Source organism: Lampetra planeri, chromosome 49 (genome assembly GCF_965212315.1).
Source record: "Lampetra planeri chromosome 49, kcLamPlan1.2.h2, whole genome shotgun sequence".
NCBI lineage: Eukaryota > Metazoa > Chordata > Hyperoartia > Petromyzontiformes > Petromyzontidae > Lampetra > Lampetra planeri.
Genome location: NC_136155.1, coordinates 6,707,174 through 6,727,056, shown reverse-complemented (window position 1 = coordinate 6,727,056; position 19,883 = coordinate 6,707,174). Strand labels below are relative to the sequence as shown.

At 46.7% G+C, this 19,883-nt stretch overlaps 1 protein-coding gene across 4 annotated transcripts in view; it reads right to left on the bottom strand.

The window, feature by feature from the left end:
• Window positions 1-6,272: 6,272 nt before the first annotated feature.
• LOC144733918 (protein crumbs homolog 1-like) overlaps window positions 6,273-19,883 on the bottom strand; it is a 92,877-nt gene continuing 79,266 nt past the window's right edge. Inside the window, exons 14-15 of one of the 4 annotated variants that reach the window (XR_013588458.1) lie at window positions 7,317-8,401; window positions 6,273-7,260 (exon numbers count right to left, since the gene is read on the bottom strand). Coding sequence is in view for 3 of the 4 variants with exons in the window: in XM_078615930.1 (XP_078472056.1) it covers window positions 8,171-8,401 (231 nt within the window). In the remaining variant the exon portion in view is untranslated. Of the gene's footprint in view, window positions 8,402-9,630; window positions 12,202-19,883 lie in introns of those variants that run through there. The other 3 variants (XM_078615930.1, XM_078615929.1, XM_078615931.1) reach the window with 3 other exon arrangements.

The window sequence follows — 19,883 nt, the reverse complement described above, 5'->3', positions numbered from 1 at the left end:
AAGGTGAGCGATCACCTGGGGGTTAATTCCCTGATTGGATATCTCGATAAACTTGGTGGCAATGCTGCTCCTGTTGGAAATCCCGATGACATGGGTGGCAATGCGGCCCCTATTGGATATCCCGATCACCTGGGTGGCAATGCTGCCCCTATTGGATATCCCGATGACTTGGGTGGCAATGCAGCCCCTATTGGAAATTCCGATGACATGGGTGGCAATGCTGCCCCTATTGGATATCCCGATGACCTGGGTGGCAATGCTGCTCCAATTGGATATCCCGATGACCTGGGTGGCAATGCCCCCACGGCATATGCCGACTTTGCTTCGACCGATTTTCCGAGCAAATCGATACCGGATAGCGACGAGAGAGAAATCGTCCCCGCCGAGCAGAGGCCGTGCGACATTCAACCACCGCTGAAGCAAGGAGAGCAGCCCCGACGTGGCCTCTTGTCGACCGTCATCTCCGCACTCAGCTCCGGCTTCAGCGCAATGCAAGCGATCGCGTGGATTCGGGCACGCAAGGTACGTTCACTGGTTCATCGCACTGCCGCTTTACATCAGCCAAGTGACACTTTAGCGTGGGGTAGCGGTCGACTTTAATAGATGTTCGTATCCATTTCAATACAATAGATTGATCCCAGAGGGCACTTTGGTCGTTTTGAGGCCGCCCTCCCCCGCTAGTCCCCCCCCCCACTACCCCCCACTACCCCCCCCCTACCCCCCCCACTACTACTTCCGCTACCCCCCACTACTGCCGCTCCCCGCTACCCCCTCTGCTACCCCTTCCGTTACGCCCCCCCCGCACACTCCCCCTCTACAACCCCCACCACCATCTGAACCAACCCAACCCCGTTTTGGGGGCAGGTGCGGGGGACCTAAACAGCATCAGAATCTCTCTTGAGACTGGAGGAATCCGATGAGCTATGAAGCTATTTTTAGTCTTTCACAGACGTCCAGTATGGGTTGGTCAGCAAGTTATAGCGGAAAACAGAGCCACGGGGCCTGCAGGAGAATGGGCGAGGCCTAATCGAGGTCTCTATTCGGGTGGTGCTGGCATGGCATCGGATAGGCGCATCAGCAAGGGAGCAGCAGATGAGGCCACGGGACAAATCGTGTCTTAGTCCTTGTGTTCCTCTGCCCGCGGAGGGTGATGGGGGGGGGGGGCGGACGAGGAGGGTAGGGAGCTTTGGCCATACTTCACCTGGCTGGTCATTAGATCCGGTTCAGACAGACGGACGGACAGAGCGCTTGCCGGAATCTCCGTTTGTTTGAGATCATGGCCAGACGTGCAGCACGCGTGATTCAGAAGTGTCCAGGGGATTGTTGTTGTAAAGTGTTGCTCAAAGCAGTGTTGCGTAATTAATCAAGAAACACCTCTTACATTTTAGAATACAAGCAATTAGGATTCAACGAGCAAGCATAAGTAATGTTCATACCTGTACGTCGAGTAATGTTTCTGAACTTAATTTGGAAACAGTGAGTGAGGAGTGTTTTGCATGCCAGTGATTCCACATCGCTAACGGGAGTGCGTGTGTGCGCGTCTTATTGTGCGTCTTGGCTGTTGCTCTGAGAACAGAAGCTGCGTGGTGGCAGCCTGAGCCCGCAATTGGTGCGGAAGGCGTTTGTCTACAATTCCAAGGTCCGCTATTTCCAAAGGCGGAACCCGCGTGGGGTGAGTCACAACTCTGGGGGGGGGGCGCACAGAGCCACCCGACATCACCTTCTGTGCATCCAACAGCACAACGCTCGTTGCTCGCGATCCACCGATGAATCACAGTGAGAAGCGATCACGGGGAAACATGTTTTATAGTCTTTGGTTCTTTCGGTAAAGTCACGTAGGTAGAAAAAGAATAGATCACGACGTTTCGATCGCAACAACAAGCAATCGTCGTCAGCTGGGACAACCACAGCAAGAAAAAAAATGGTTGTCCCACCTGATGACGATTGCTTGTGTTGCGATCAAAACGTCGTGATCTATTATTTTTCTACCTACGTGACTTTACCGAAAGAACTAAAGAATATGGATTCCTGCAGTCACGAAAGCTTCAAATCAAGATTGAAACAAATATTGTTTTACTGGGTATTGCATTGTAAATTTCTGCATCGTACATTAGATGTAACACGTACTTGAAGATACAAGTTCGATTATCGCGATCTGAAACTGAAAAATGCTAATCAGATGCCATGCGTAGAAATTTTGGGATGGATTGTCAAATTGAGCTGTGTACATATCTGTCAATTCCATCCCCGGAATCCTCCCCTATCCCTAAATGGTTCTGGATTCACGTGAGCCTATTGTTACAGTTGGCATTGTGAAGCTGACAATGATTCTGATCACATTTCTGTAGTAGAAATATACACACGTTTGTGCTTAACTCTGTATGATTGCAGCACTGAAAGAACGCGATTTTGTCCCGTGTGCAAACCCAGGTGATGGTTATCCGCACGTTTCTCGTCAGCAAGGAGGACGCTGGGAGGCCCCGCAAGATTAAAGACTGTGGCTCAGCGAAGAAAACGAGCCGTTGGGGTCTTCCCAGCCTGCCAAGCTGGATTCGGTGGCAATAGTGAAATCGGGATAAAACTTGGGGAAAAAAAACTAAAACATGTAAAAATGTATCGGTTACAATAAATATTTATTTCCAAAGAAAATCACTTGTGATATTTTTTCTTGGTTGTTCATTACTTTATTTACACACCTGTGTTAAAATCCTATGGTTTACAATACTTCAGAAATAATACTCATAATTAAGGCTATGGGTTTGTCACAAAGGCCACGGTCATCGCATGAATTGTGAATTTTAAGTCCGCCATAACCTGGACACGACTGCAGAAATATTCAATCAGGCGCCCTCGAAGTTGGACTATCAGTAAATAGGAGCCCTGGCAACCACGAGCAATTGGTCTGTGCAGATACACACAGACACAGATATACGACGCGTTACAGACACAGAGCGATACAGAGGCACAGATACCACACTCCACAGCTCACGAGACTCCACAGCTCACCACACTCCACAGCTCACCACACAACTCACCACATACAGCTCACCACACTCCACAGCTCACCACATACAGCTCACCACACTCAGCTCACCACATACAGCTCACCACATACAGCTCACCACACTCCACAGCTCACCACATACAGCTCACCACACACAGCTCACCACATACAGCTCACCACACTCCACAGCTCACCACACTCCACAGCTCACCACATACAGCTCACCACATACAGCTCACCACACTCCACAGCTCACCAGACACAGCTCACCACACTCCACAGCTCACCACACTCAGCTCACCACATACAGCTCACCACACTCCACAGCTCACCACACACAGCTCACCACACTCCACAGCTCACCACACACAGCTCACCACATACAGCTCACCACACACAGCTCACCACATACAGCTCACCACACTCCACAGCTCACCACACTCAGCTCACCACATACAGCTCACCACACTCCACAGCTCACCACATACAGCTCACCACACACAGCTCACCACATACAGCTCACCACACTCCACAGCTCACCACACTCAGCTCACCACAATCCTGGTATGAGTAAATTTAGTGAAGTGATTTCTCATCGTCTGTTTGCAGCCCTAAGCCAGTGGTGGAAGTTCCACATTCCTGTGGCGGCGCCAAGGCAGTGCTTATTTCAGTTTCCTGATGGGCTAAGTTAACCACCATCCATGGACGTTAACTAGTACCGGTAATTTTCCGATTATCTCAACTGGCACTGGATTAGAATAGATGGGAGACCGTGGTTGGTATAGGGCGCCACGGTGGCGAGATTGAACTACCGCACTTGGCAGACAGGATCCCGACCCTGACGCCTGCTGGATATTTGGAGTTCGCATGCCTCTCTCCCTGCGGTCGCGTGGATTATTCTCCGGGTCCCTCCGGTTTTTCCCCCTCCACAATTAGAAACGCTTCATTTGAGCTATTTGGTGATAGCCAGCTCACTTCTGAAAAAAATGACTATATTGCTCAGTTGGCCTTACCTGGTAAAATAAAGAGTAGTCCATAGCTTTGGGAGGCCCTCTCTAGCAATTTACATTTCTTGTCTTTACTGTTTTACTTCCACCCATGGCCAATACCAACACTGTTGTCATTTACCTTGGTTACGTAATTTCTTGTTTTTTTTAAGTGTTATTACCAGCTGTAAAGCTACGTCAAAGTTAAAACGAATAATACGATTTAAATGTTGGCATATAGCTGGCAGAAATATCAATGGTTAAGCGATAGCTTCAATCGCCAAAACACAAATGAAATGCACAGCATTATAGTGCAACAATATTGCGTTTTGCCCATGATAAATCAGCACTGCACAAAGAGTGTGGGGACCGACTTCCACCCCTTCGGCTCCCTCCGGGCTCCCCGCTCGAGCGCCCTCTGTGAGTGACACAGCTGTACTGGCGGCTCACCACCGCACGTGGTGAGCCACCAGGACGCACACCACGGCCGACGCAGCGGACAGCGCGGCACGCCAACGCAGCGCACACGCCTGCGAGCGAGTATCCTCAACGAACGCCCGTGCACACCGCAACTGTCGTCAACACGGGGAGGGGGCGGACGCTCTCGCACCTGCGGATACTTGGACAGCATCGACAATAGCAATGACAACTTTTATTGCCAACTTACTAATAATAACGTTACAACTTTTCAGCATTGCAAATGTAAGACACATTTCAAATCACACATGAAAACAGACCACGTGCCGGATTGTCCCAATTCAAAAACTGTCTGTCATCAACTACGTTTCTTTAACCCCTTTTTACAAAAACAAAAAGACGTGCGCCCTAGTTTATGTACATACAGCATATAAAATGTCAACAAAGCACTGTGCTGTGTAACAGGCAACAAGTATACTTCAGTAGTTGTGCGCTGCACAGCGGCCAGAAGATTGCAGTGCAACAACGGATCCTTGAATCCGTCCGTGCAGAGCTTTGCACATCAACCCTTTATATGCGTCGGATTTCTTTTCCTCCGGATTGCTCCGGTTTCGTCCTTAGTGAATTGGTCAAACATGCCAATGAAGGGCCCTCCTGACAAAGCGTCTTTCGGCTGAGCGAAGCTTCATTGGTTAAACAACTTGCATTTAACATAGTCGTATAGTGGTAATAAACGCATGTAATCGGAGTCGTTAAATGCAGTAGTTGTGGTACAAAACCCATTGCTGTCCAGAGTAGTTGTTACTAGACTCCGACAGTCAGTTTCCCCAAAATCAAATATAAAATAAAGAAAACATACAGTACGTACATTCTTTCATGTTTTTTCTTCAGAAGATTAAGATGTGCGTTGTACACATTTAACCCTCGGTCATCACGCAAGACACAATAATTCCTGCACACATTAGTCGCAAGTCTAACCACGCGACGAACACCAATTGTCTAGCCCTTTGTAATCCACCTTTGGATTAAGGTCGTACCATGATGGATCAGTTATCGGGAGCCTTGAGAACTAGACTTCAACAGTGTGGTCAGTGCAGGTTGGTGAAGGACAGAGGCCAAGTTCCTGTCCACATGTCACAAGCCGCTGTTAGCCGTGGTCAGGAAATCGAACTCAGGTGGCCGGGTTCATGGTGAATTGTGCTCACCACTGCAGCAAACAGCGTACGTAACTAAAAAAACCGTAGAGCACTACTATTTTTTCTTTACAAACATGTAAACTCCCAGGTTTAAAATAAGACAGGTTAAAAAAAAAATATTACTGAAACTTGTGGCTAAAATATACTCCATCTGAGCTGTGTCTTGTTTTTGGGCCAGACGCCAATAAGTTATGACATTTCATACAAGCTAAAAAATTACAACAACAAAAACATCCCGACATCTAAGGGGCCGTCCATAAATGACGTCACGCGATTTTGGACGATTTTTGACCCCCCCCCCCCTCGTCACACGGCGTCACAAAAAGTCAGACCCCCCCTTAAATATGACGTCACAAAGCTCTGCCCCCCCCCCCCCCAATTTTTTGTTAACATGCTTCAAATCGCTTTAAACTATTGTCATTGTAGTGCGTATTTGATGTGACGCTGCACTCCGATGTTATAGGAGAAAACATTTAGTAAAAAGTCTATTTAATTAAGTAGAACGTGTTGTTTATATTTATTTAAAGTTGCGCATTTTGATGTGACGTCACATTTCTTAACCCCCCCCCCTTCGTCACACGTCACAAATGTCTGACCCCACCCCCCCCAGGTGCGTGACGTCATGTATGGACGGCCCCCAATACGTAAAGAGCAACACTCAAGCGAACACTAGGTGAATACTTTAAGGGCAACAATAGGGGGAAAATACAATCATATTGTGATGCATTAACAATGGAACACTCAAAAGATTCGATACACCAGCGTGTGATTTTTTTGGATGGTATGGAAACACACAGACCCACACGTCGCACCAACAGACTCGTCAATGCGACCATTTCCAGTGTCAACTGTTTTAACGAATTAAAGTAATTCGATTTTAAAGAAATACTTAAGGCTCATGGAGCCAAAGGCATGCTAAAAATACAGTAAAGTACACCGAGCATGGTCAAATACGAACATACACAATGATAAAAATCTACATCGATAGTGATGGGCAAACTATACGAATTGTTTATTTTTTGGGATGAGTTGTATATGGATTTACACAACAGGCAATTTTAGCCTTCTTTTTTGAAATATTATTTTTGAGTGCAGTATATGAAATAAATGGCATTAAAATAAGACTTATAAAACTCTGCTTCATGTTTAATATGGGGACATGCCTTCCCCTTTCTTCTTGCAAAAATGTCACAGTGGAATGCTAGTGATGTGTGGTAACAATAAACCCATGACAAAATACACAACAAAACCAAGCCTTGAGACCACGGTGGTGAAGATCGCATCGAGCTGATATTTTATAATGAAATAAATAAATGTGCTGCTTTTTGTTTAATCCGCTGCTGGATGAAGGCCTCCTCACGCTATGCCGGTGGTCACTTCGTTTTCACCACGTTGGTCAGTGGGGAACGGTGAAGCAAGGGGAATCCCCTGAGCGGTTAAAATGTTACTCGCCGCTGATGTTAGCCATGGCCGGGAATCGAACTCGGGTTTTGCCGTCTTCAAAGCGCAGTGCACGAACCACTCGCGCCAATGCTCTGTGCTGTTCAATTTGTAAACCCACAATAAAGTGTCTCACTCGGATGCAACTTGGGCAGTTAATATTATTACAGGTTTGTAGTCGTCAACCAATGTTACGCAGCAAGCAACACACACACGCCTGCACAATGTGTATATAGTAAATACCTGCACAATGTGTGCGTATATAGTAAATACCTGTACAATGTGTGTGTATAGTAAATACCTGTACGCGTAAGACGAGTGGTATGTCCTTGCTTCATATGTTACAAGCAGAAATGCGTAAAACTGAATATAAATATTTTTCACAGCCATTGCCAGGCTCGGCCTTGACAGTGCGATGCCCAAACCCCCTGCCTGGTCCCTCCCTTGATGAACCCCGACTGCAAGATTTGAAACAAATCCACTAAAGCTCTCAGAGCATCGGCAGTGTTTACAGATTTCAGGCTCTCGCCTCTGGTTGCATTTAGGGAAGTTTAGTATCGTGGCATACTCCTTCCCTGTGGTGATGTCGGGGCGCTAATGGTGTATTTCATTATCCGCTTTGTGGACAGAGGTGGTGGGCATTTAAGATACTTAAGCATTGTTTCGAATGCCACTATTGATAAATGCAAATGAGGATATATTTCTGCCATTTGAGTGACTTGTGTAACAAATATTAATATCGACATTCCATCCACGGACAATGTGCTGTTCTAGGCATACGCCTGTGGGCACAGGCAGTAACAGGAGCCGATATTGGGGCTTCACATAAGATGACCATTTTTTTTACAAAGGTCACATCGGGGGTTTTCAACAAGCCAACTTCAGTTTTCATTTTAGTTTTGAACCAGCTGGAAGCTAATATTGAACCAAAGCCTTGTTGCTGGGCTGTCTGACTGCGAGATGATCATTATGCATAACGCAAATCTAGATGTCCACTATCCCAGAGCCTTTAATTTCCAGATCTGGCAACACTGGCACAGCAACGGGGTTAAAGCGAAGCAGCTCCGAGGAGCAGCGTGCGAAACATTTCCACCATCGGGCCTGGCCGATCATCGCTCGATCATCGGTCAAATCAGCCTTTCGGTGGGCGGCGGCTTGACCACGTTCCACATCTCGAGGCGGGTGCCCTCCTTCTCCTGCCGGCTCGGCTCGTACACGCCCTGAGTCGCCCTCTTGCTGCGGGCCATGACGACGCAGGTCGCCGCAGCGATGGCGAGGAGCAACGCCAGACCGCCCGACGACGCGCCCAGGACCAGGCCCAGCTGCGGCGAGCGTGACCACGATGTCCACCAGGAGGCCTAGAGGAGGAGGGGGGGGACACGTCGTTCGGGGAACACGCGAATGACCCAGAACGTGGCATTTCAAAAACACGCGGTTAGAATGCTTGAGCGACCGAATGAGGAAAGAATGAAAGGATGGCCAGTGATGGTGAGTGGGCAATGATTGACGCGGATAGTTTCATATTTTGTGTTTAGTTTGTTCTCCTTTCCCCACACCTCCAATTAGCACGGTTGGCTACGTGCGTCGCAAAAGAAGTTCAACATGCATACGTAAATTTTCATTCAGGCAGAGGCGACATTAAAATGCAGACGTTGGGAAATTGCTGTAGCAGGAGTGCACAAGCACAACATAACAAAAGCCTCAACTCATTCAGCAACAACACTGGCACGAAGAGGCAATGCACGTCATCGTTATGGAAGGTATTGCTATGACATTCATTGCTATGATGAAGGAACATTACCCAACATTTAACCTATATTTATTTAAGCTAGTGACATTTCAGGCAATTACCCCTTTTCGCTTGGACAAAAATAAATAAAAATCCATTGCTCAAAATGTCACCTTTCATGTGTATATTTATTTTCTCCTGTCGCAAAATGTTATTGATTGAATGTGTTGAGTTTATGTTATAAAGGCGAAGTTAAAGCGCTGAAATTCGTGAGCCCTTAATGATTTTTCAGTCTGTGAAAGATTCTCAGATCCAAACAGGTCACAGGTTGAAGGGGTTTAACACGCACCACCAAACAGGTCACAGTCTGACCGTGCATCTTGACGGGATTGAACACACATGTGCGTGCAACATTTGCATGAGCAAAGCTGGAAATCTGCTTTGAAAAGATGTAAACAATGTGAAAAAGTGTATTGCAGTGCCACAGCCATTACCCCAAACAAATGGGCAGTGCTTGAACTAGCTGAAGTGAAAAATGGGTGATACAAAAATGTCAGGAATTCAAAGAAATTGAAAATACACATTTAAGTTTACTCAACAATTAACATTGGTCAATGGACGCTCTCCGATGTCTTACCGCGTTGGAACGCATGTTTGTTTAGCATGATGTCTCACGTTTTGCTACCATGTGTTGGGAGCTCCTTCAGGAGCTGAACATAACCGAATCGTTCCTTCAAAAGCTTTTGGCACGTGGAGCAAAACGTCGGACATCATGCCAAACAAAACGCGCGGTCTGGCCCTAAAACATATCTGAGAGCTGGTCAGCACAACCTTAAAGAAACCTACGCAGGAGCACAGTTTCCAGTGTTTTACCATTTATTTATAAAGGATCAACCATAAAATTTTCAAACGCTTGACGTGGTTCCAACCTCACACAGATAACAATTAAAAGTATTACAGACTATAGGTAGCAAGCAATTCTATGCATGTTATCATTCAAATAGCTAGATTTATAACAAAAATATATTTACTATAGTAAAAGGTCTGGTAAAAATGTGGAACTTCACCAGACATGTCATGGACATAACATCACAATTAAAGTGATCAAAGCAATAACATACGAAGTAGACTTGAAGGACATTGCTTATTAACTTTCGTTCTACGTCGGAAAACTTTATGAAAACTAAAATGCTTCGTCATGACTGAAGGACATTAAGGTTTCCCCTCGTTCTCCGTAGCTTCTGTTATCGACGCCACTGCGTCACAAGCCTGCTGTGTTCGCTCGCGAAACCTAAATGCTAAAATTGCACCGAACTTAAAAAAAGTAAAATACAATTAGGCAGTCAATTTGCACACGGGGGGGATCTCAAATCGCGCAACTGTACCCTGTTCAAGCCTTCCACTTTCAAAAGGCCAGCTCTGATGCAAACGCATGCAACTCTAAAAACAAGCACCTCGCACCTTCGCAACCCTAACTATATTTGCAACATTCACATTTTTCCAACATTTACAGTTTTTTTGAAATAATTAGGGAGTGGACCAGACCGGGAATCGTACGCACTACAGCACACACACAGTTTGCTCGGCTTCAATAATACAAAAAAACCTCTTTACTGCTGTTGACTTAACGCTGCTGGAAGCGTGGGTGTATGATCTGCACACCGTGACACGGCGGCTCCCGCACAGACACGGCCTGGTACGCGGCACCCATCAGCACGCACCGTAGCTCACGGGCAAGTGACGTCCGTACGCCCGAGTGCTGGAATAACCCTCCCCCAGCCCTCTCAACATGCGATTGTTAACTGGCAGCAACGATTATACCCACTGGTACAGCAGAAAGACTCGCAACAAGGAACGCACCACTGGACTTTGCTCCCAACCCCACCACCGCCACCTTTTCTCTCTGGTGGGCATCAGACGCGCGAGGGCGAAGTTGGTAAGCGTCGAGTTAGCGGCCGTCGCGTCGCAGCTCAAGAGGACACAGATCTCGCATTGCCCGCCGTGACAATGAGAGCCCTTCTGCACGGGCCTCCGAAACGTCGCGCGCAAGCCAGCATAGCTTCATGGTGCCGCTCGCCAGAGCAGCCGTGTAATTCAATACATCGATTATTGTGTTACGAGCCAACGTGTGTTGTAGGCAGCGGATGAGAATGCCGTGTGATGCACGCAGACATTCGTCACCCACTTAGGAAGCAAAACCTGTTTGCTCAAATTTGCGTAAAAAGGGGTTTAATTTCAGTCGTATAATATGGCCACTGGCCATGACTGCAGATGGAATGAAATTACTGCAATGAAAATAAGTGGGGGACTTTTGTTTACAATTGCGTGGTGGTGGTATGGTAGTAAAATGCAAATTATACCATGAATATGCCAAATAAAAGTTCAAACCCACATAACCAGATCAACAGCTTCCTTGCACCCACAGCAGAATTTCAGTCACTTTGTTCCCAGAATGTGCCCAGCAGCAGCCTCTTCCTAACCATTTATAAACCACCCGAAGCAAATCAAGGATAATCAATAATAGGCAAGTTGAAGCAACATGCAGACTGTAATGTTAGTCAAGTTTGGCAGGTCAGCTGACAAAAGATTATTGCATAAACCAAGGAATCAAATGACTCGGCTGTAGAACAGTGGGTGTGTGCTCATGTCCAAAGCCGACACATGTTCTATTTCAGTGCTCACCACGCCTGAAAATACCTCTTTTCCACTGTACAAGCACGCCATTTCGAGCCAAGCCCGGCACAGATCAGGAGGTGCCAGGTTTTTTTCCACCTGCCGAACCTGGGCCGTGCCGCCGACATTACACGTTCATTGCGCAAGGGTTCAACCGTGCCAACTAACGCGACGCCCGACCAACATGATGTTACGACAATAAAGATGAACCCTAGCCCTGGCTTATGTTGGCCCCCTCGAGCCAGATTCAAATGTCTTCTTGTGGTGCCAGCGCATCACGGTTTTGTTCTGGTTCGGCTCGCCAAATAGCGGGTGGAAAACCATTCGTAACGCAAGGGCCCCGCACCGGCTCGGCTCGGATGTGTCAGTGGAAAAGAGGCATTACAGTACATTCTGAGTCCCAGTGGTCATCTTCATCCGTGACATTTCAGATTTGTTTCTCTCTTTATCGCAATTGATTTTCCTGGGGCTCAACAGTCTCCGCCTTTGGGGAAAAAAGATAGTCCCGAGCCGAAATAAAGGCCGTCATATGAGACGCTCTTCAGGTGGCCTCTGCAGGCCTCCCGGCGGGCCTGTCTGCGTCACGCTGGACTTCTCCTGCATGTTGGGGTTGTAGGTCCCCTCGTCCCTCCGCTTGTTCCGCACTTTAATGAAGCAGTAGATGGCAATGGGCAGCGCCACCAGCAGCGCCAGGCCGCCCACCACAACGGGCACTACGATTGCCACGATTGAAGTGCTGTTCTGCGTCTTCTGCAGCTAGGAAAAAAGCAACGTCGATAAGACTCGAGTCACATTTATGTCATGTAAAATATAAAAAAGGGTTGCCACCACCGAGGTATAAATGCGTCTTGAACATAGCATGGGAAAAATACTACATCATAACTACATCAATCCATTCTAGATTTGAAAGCTTTCGTGACTGCAAAGATTCATACTCTTAGTTCTTTCGGTAAAGTCACGTAGGTAAAAAATGAAATTAAAATTAATAAAAAATAAAATAATAAAATCACGACGTTTCGGAGGCAACACAAGTCTCCGTCATCAGGTGGGACCGTCACAGCCAGATTTGCTGCATCAAGTGAGGCAGGGATTCAAGATGCAAGCTCTTGCAGCAAATCTGGCTGTGACGGTCCCACCTGATGGCAGAGACTTGTGTGGCCTCCGAAACGTCGTGATTTTATTATTTTATTAATTTTAATTGCATTTTTTACCTACGTGACGTTACCGAAAGAACTAAGAGTATACATCAATCCACACTGACCAGCATGGTGAAGTATGGTGAAACAACTCGCATGACTGACACAGTGCGGGCAGGCGTTTATAAGAGAGGAAATAAATCCGTAAGAAACTGCTGGAAGATAATTTACCTTCAGTTGATATTTACGCTGAGATTATAAATCAACATGCATTGTGTTGCGTGTCGTGGAGTCTGAAGATTGTCTTATAGCAAGGTCCTGCGTGTGGTGTTTGGCAAATTCCTTCACTATTTTGTTTTCCTGTCAAGTGCCCTTGACACGTCACAGCCACTAAGTATTTGGTGACCATTGTGGGGTTTTTTTTGCAGCCATAACGTTTCAACTTCCAGAGCACTTTTAAGAGTTCTTATCAGCAGCAGGATTCAGTTCACTAGCATGCGACATAAAACATGCACAGAGACCTCCACAGGCAGTCACACAAAAAACACACAGACTATAATGTCCGCATATAATAAATCTGCATTTCTGATTTGAGGTCGGCGGTGGGGTGGAACGTTTCGCAGCGAGAAACTATTGTGTATGATTCCCGACTCGGGCGCTTTCTGTGCGTCGTCTGTACATTTTCCCCCTGTTCCGCATGGGTTTCTACCGGCTTTTCCAGTTTCTACCCATAGCTAAACACACAACAACTCTCATACAAAGTAAAAAAAACTGGCATTGGCCAAAACATCCCAATTTGGAGAGAATTACACTGCAGATTACTAAATTGGGATCATACGCAGAGCAACATCGACCACTACACAACAACCTTGGTTAGGTCCCTCCTGAAAAAGAAAAGAGTATTGAGACTCGTTGAGGCTTTCTGGATAAACAAGCATCATTAAAAACAAATCAACACAATTGGCCATTGAGGAATGGCAACACTGAATCATATCCGTGTATGCATTTACAGTATTTTGATTGTAGTTGTCCGATATGCAACAAAAAATACGTGCGCTCCAATGTCATTCCACTTACACAGCATGGATCTCCGCTGGCGTTATTGACGACAGATTGATGTTCTGGACAGGTGCCTGTACGGATCAAAATGTATTAGCCCCGACTTATTATCGCGCAGAGCTACACACGCTAATCACACAGTTACTTGCGCCTTCGCGATCATCGTAACCATTGCTGCACAAGTGGTACAAAAAAGTATACCTTCTCGCACCAAGAAGGCTGTAAAATGCGTAGGCAGAAACAATTTGTAACTGCTCTACTGATAACACTGTATATCCTTCAGCTGAAATCACACCGCAAATAATATGCAATGCCTCAATGTTAGAGACGCTTATTCAGCTGCACACGCATTTGTGTTACGAGTAACTCTTAGGCGGCGGTTTTGCATACGCAGGTCCTAATTTGACACACGTGTATGTATGCTGAACTTCTTTCGCGCCGTACGTAGCTAACCGTGCTAATCGGAGGTTACGGGGAGGAAGGCGAACAAACTAAACGCAACAAAACAGGTAAGGAGGCAAATACCGTCTCCAATTCTAGTCGCACTACTGATACATTCTGAAGCACAATGCACTAAAACACCGTGGCACACATTTAATATTGCTTTGTACCTAAAAATCAACAACACCTACATATTAGCATTCATTAAAATTCCACTGTTGTTATGCTGCGTACGACTTTACAAAGGATATTGCTAACCGATAAGAACGGGCACACACACAAACACACACGGGCAGTTCCAAAAATTGGGTGACCTCTACCAAGTAATCCCAATGAAAATGTGGCCCGTGCCAATGGTTTCCGACACAAACACACCAAACTGAACGCACATGGCTTTCTCGGTGTGGATGTAAAAGCCAATTCGTCCCGAGTTTGTCCAAACGTTGCGGTAATTTACAAGCGCGTATACTTCACATCACAAGAGCGTATCATTGTTTACACGGCATTACAATCCTAACTGGATAGCACACGATGTCTAGGTAAAAAAAGAGGCCACCTTATGATTATTCAATACGAGGTGTAAGTTCAGGTTAGTCATGTCTAACCAGGATGATAGCTCAACAAAGACCAGAAAGTCCTTTGCAATAGTTATAACCGGCCTCTGTATAAAGTACTTGAGATGTACATTTTTAAATCGTAGAACTGCCCACGTGCACACATCACTTAACTCTGTGGCACCCAAGCATACAGTAGGAGATTCTTAAATGCGACTTACTAACACATTTTCCCAAAAGTCCTTAACACACAATCTACTTCTATAACGGTGCGTCTCATATTTCTATATACGGTGGCAGAAATGTTATATTCCCATATCTTTAACCACCCGTTATAAAAGTAGCAATCCATCCAACTTAAAACTATATATTTTTATAAACACACACATTTACTTCAAAATAAACCACACAACTCACCATTGCTGTTTAAAGAACCGCAGTCCTGAGCAAATGCCTCCATGGATATCAGAGCAAGCAGGACCACGGAGAGCCATATGGCCCAAGAAGAGATTGGCAACCTGGCCATGCCAGTCTGCTGAAGCTGCAAGTCTAGCGATTGAATGGTCTCCTTTCGGAGTATGAAGAGGCTAATGTATCGAATATAAATAAAAATTACGACAGAGAACAAGCCGCAAATCTTCTTGTTTCTTCACTCTTATCCAGAGAAGCAGACACACCCTCCTTTGGCCACCTCGTCCGGGGGACTGCTTGCAAGGTAAACGTTCAAATCAGAAGTTACTTTGACCAAGATTACTTCCACTTTTTTCGTGTGTTCAACCTGAGCTGTATGTTAAACGAAATAAGTTGACCTACAGCCAAGCCAAAGCACACACGGCCATCTTGTGATTCAAACAACGACGATGACGAGTGGAGGATTTTTTTGTTTAAACGCCTTGTTGATGATGTCGATGGCCTCCTCGACTGCCTTTGTGGTCAGTCTCACAAGTGCCCGACCCTCGTGGGGCCAACTGCGTCCAAGCAGCAGCAGCAACAACAGCAGCAGCTCGTCACGCAGAGAGGAACGCAACAGCGGGTGGAGTGGCCCCCCACAAAAAATTTGACAATTGCTGTTTTTACTCCCCCACCAACACCCCCTTCTTCACAACATCTTTGCTCCACGAGAGAGATCGCGCGCAGCTTTCACGCAAAAAAAAATTGTTCCCGACGGTCACACGCCAGGTGACGAGCTGACGACCTCGCTTTCTCCGCGTCTATGAGGTCTCAGGCGTGCCGCATGCGCGAGAAACACCCTCGTTGTGGGCAACAGCTGACGAGACGCGGATCACCCCACAGCACGTTGTAGGCAACAGCTGACGAGACGCGAATCAGCCCACAGCACGTTGTAGGCAACAGCAGATGAGAGTCGAATCACCCCCACACACACCCACAGGGCCCTCTTCCTGCCTCTGTGACGTCACCTGGTAACCCCGGCAACAAGGTGTTGGCTACCCCCCCCCCACCAATAGCACGTGACTACACCGAAGGTAGCCCCGCCCCCACAGGTAAAGGGGCGTGCAGGTGTCCTTCAACCTGTGGCGCACGCGGGGTGGGGTCCCCGGATTATGGGTGGCCAGGTTAGTGCCTGGAATCCGTGTGTGTGTGGTGTGTGTGTGTGTTGTGTGTGTTGCGTCTGGTGTGTTTTGTATGTGTGTTGCGTGTGGTGTGTTTTGTTTGTGTGTTGCGTGTGGTGTGTGTGGTGTTGTGTGAGTTGTGTGTGTTGTGTGTGTGGTGTGTGTGTTGTGTGTGTGGTGTGTTGTGTGTGTAATTGGTGTGCGCGTGTGGTGTGTGTGTTGTGTGTGCCCCCTTTCTCAAGCCGCCCAGGACGCGTTGACGCAACGGCGACATGGGAAGGCTTTCGAGTGGTCTCGAGTAGTCTGGCGATAGAGCTACGAAGCCATACGCGTTCATTGCTTTGCTGCTTCGTGCCGCGCATGTGTATAAGTATGCTAATGTTTGTAGGTATGCTAATCTTTGCACAGCCCACATTCCAAAGTTAGGTGTCAGGCGGTGCTGGTTGCAGATACCACGTTTCACATTCCACGGCCTAAGCAGCGTTGGGCATTGCGCGAAGCTGCGTAGTAACAGTGGAGGCGCCACGGGTCGTGCTGTGGAGACGTATTCCTGTTTGTTATCCTCCACAACCAACAACAACTGTTCGTTCATTCGTACACACGGTTAGTCTTCTTCCAATGGGACCGACAACTCCATGCCAACAACAACTACAATGGTGATGTTCAGAGTTGATGCGTGTCCATTGCGTCTGGGTTTTTGTTGTTGTTGGTGAAACGTGAAGCTTTCCTTAGAGCCTAGTCTTTGGTGTTGGACCAGTGGCGTCATCTGGGCCAACACCATGTGAGACTTTTGGCGTCATATGGTCCAACACCATGTGAGACTAGGCTCTAAGGAAAGCTGTCTCGGGTGTGGCCAATCAACTTCAAGGACAGTGCATACATTATCAAAGTTATGTTTTTTTTTGCATTCCGACTGCAGGTATTGTGGTCTATGCAAACATGACTCCTTGTAAAAAAGGTGTCAGTTTGTTGCCAGATAAAATGGTAAAACAACCAATTCGCATATTTTTCTGCCGGCAAATGAGGTTCCAATGGTGAAACGTGAAGCCTCAACGTCAACCACCCATTCCTCATTCCTTCGGTGGTACGGTCTAACGCACAACAACAAGGAGGCAGCAGCTGGTGGCCACTGCGTTCGTCTTGAGTGGCATCAGAACACGAACGCGGATCCGAGTCATTCACTCATTGAAGCGCGTACTACTCCCACGCGCGTGTCAAAGACAAAGATCTCCCCGTGTAAGCGACACACTGGCGGTTGCGGCGAATGATCTCAGCGAGGACATTATAATCCAGCACGATGCACCAGTGGGTGCTGTGGCTAGCGCCACGCCCGCCCGCCTTTGTCTCCCCAATTCCGATGTTTACACACACACACCAGGTACTCATCTAAGGTTGAGTTCACTGCTGCTGATAGTATAGTCGTCACTGTTATTAGCTGTCAGTGAAAGTTCAACATAGAGGACATGGTTCGTATGGCAGTGTGCTGACCGATGTGATAGCGCTGCGTGTGTGTGTCTTTGAACACCTCCGTGCAAGCACTGCACTATCAGGCCCACAATGGATGTGTTTACACAGGCCAGCAAATACATTACGGAGGCACAAGCGTGGTTTTTGTATATCATGACTTTGGAATGTCAAGGGTTCGCAAGTGTGTACATGTCCTGTTGTTTTAGATGTTATGGACGTGCGGTGTGCATCCATGCTGTATATGCATGTGTTATGCGTGGGTACACGATTCTCTACATATTATATTCCATCATTAATACATAAGTTCCAGTAAACATAGTATTGCAACATTAATCAGCTTAGACACACAAAGTTCCTGCACACCACCATATCCTCAGCTTAACAATGCGACAAGAGACAATGTACAGCCCACTTTGTCAATCCACTGGTGGACGAAGGTCTCCCCCCACTATGGTTGTTCTCGGGTCATACTTCACCGCACTGGTCAATGAAGTTCAGTCAAGCAGGACACAATACCGGGTCAGCCGTCACTGGCCACTGATCTGAGCTGTGGCTGGGTTGATAGCTGAGTCTGCTCATAATGGGGGGAAAGGGTAAACGTTGCAGCCTTCTGTAATCTCTTGCTCACTTGAGGGCAGTTGGCCGACTCCTCCACACACTGGCCATACTTTCTTTAAATAAGTGGGAGTGCCCACATTTCACCCCACAGCTAACTTAATGCTTTTCAAAAGAAAATTTTAAAAATGCAAACAGAAATCGCATTATTGTAAGCATGTTAACATTTTGTGTAATTAACTGCCAATCTAGCACACTGGGGAAATTAACCAGAGGACAGTATTTCCAAATGCGGGCAAAACAGCTGATTTACGCCAATGAAGTATGTTGGTCATTCCAGTGACTTTACATGAAGATGATTTTAAATGTCTTGCAAGTTTTCTGAGGATGTACAGTTTTACACGGCAAGTCCATGCAATAGCTATTCAAAGCAAAATACAATCACACAGCTTAATAATACAACAGTATAGGATAATATATCGGAGGCTAACTTAATCTTGTCTTCTCAGTCGTACCTTTTATATCTTCTATTATAAAAGCCCGGTGTTAGGTTTGTCCATTTGCCCATCAACTAAATCCTAAGAGCCTCTGAGAAGACCTCAATCAATAAGTTAGAAAGTGGACCCCCGCCCCCCTCCCAAAAAAAAAGTATTTTGTAGACATATATACCTACACACCCTATATACAATAGACTCAGTGGTATCTGCACGTAATTGGGGTGGTGGGGAAGAAGAGGACATCAGTGGGGGTGACTTGGCAAGGCGCAAAACACCGAGATGCCCTCCGCAGACCGCCGACATTCTAGTTTATGTAAAAAGTCAAAACCTGATTTGTAGTTCACACTGTAGGCACCACAGGTCATGCTTGTATATACTTATCCATGTAAATGTTATCATTTCATGTTATCCAAACAAGCAAGGAATGGTGTTCATTTTCAGGTCAGAACAATGAGCCGATGGTGTAAATTCCACATTTCTACGCCAGGGGTGACCTCGGAACCAACCACTGCCAACACAATTCAGTATTCATGTGATCAAGCCTGGATGAATCAACGGTTGATTTGCACTCCAATCAGGGTTTCAATTCACAACTTCCAAATGACAAGTCGAGCCCTCTTTTATCGACATCAAAGATCCCCCAACATTGACAGACCGTTGGTGCAAGAACTTGTGTACATTGAATTCGCTCCATTACTCTTAAAATAGCACTAGTAGATAATTTGCATATAATTAGCATTGTTTAAAACATGATTTTACACGTGCAATCTGATGCATGCAGCATAGCCTTACGAATTAATATCATTCACAGGCATAAGCCTGTATTAATTGAAATACATTCCTGCGGAGGGAGCTGGTAGTAACGTTGGGTTGCTCGGTCAATGGCCAGGGTCAACGGCCGCGTGGTGTATTCCGCAAATATGCCCAAATGTGAGTGCGGGCACAAGCCGGCGTGAGTAGGTTAAACGTTGAGTTTTATAAGGGCACCACGGGGTGAGCAGCCCCTCCCCACCCAGCCCCACCCCTCCCACACCCCACCCGACCCCACCCTCCCCACCCACCCAGCCACACACTCCCCACCCAGCCCCTCCCTCCACGACGGACAAAATAATCCCCTGTGGGCTGGTGTAACCAGGAGGTTACTACCAGTATAATTGT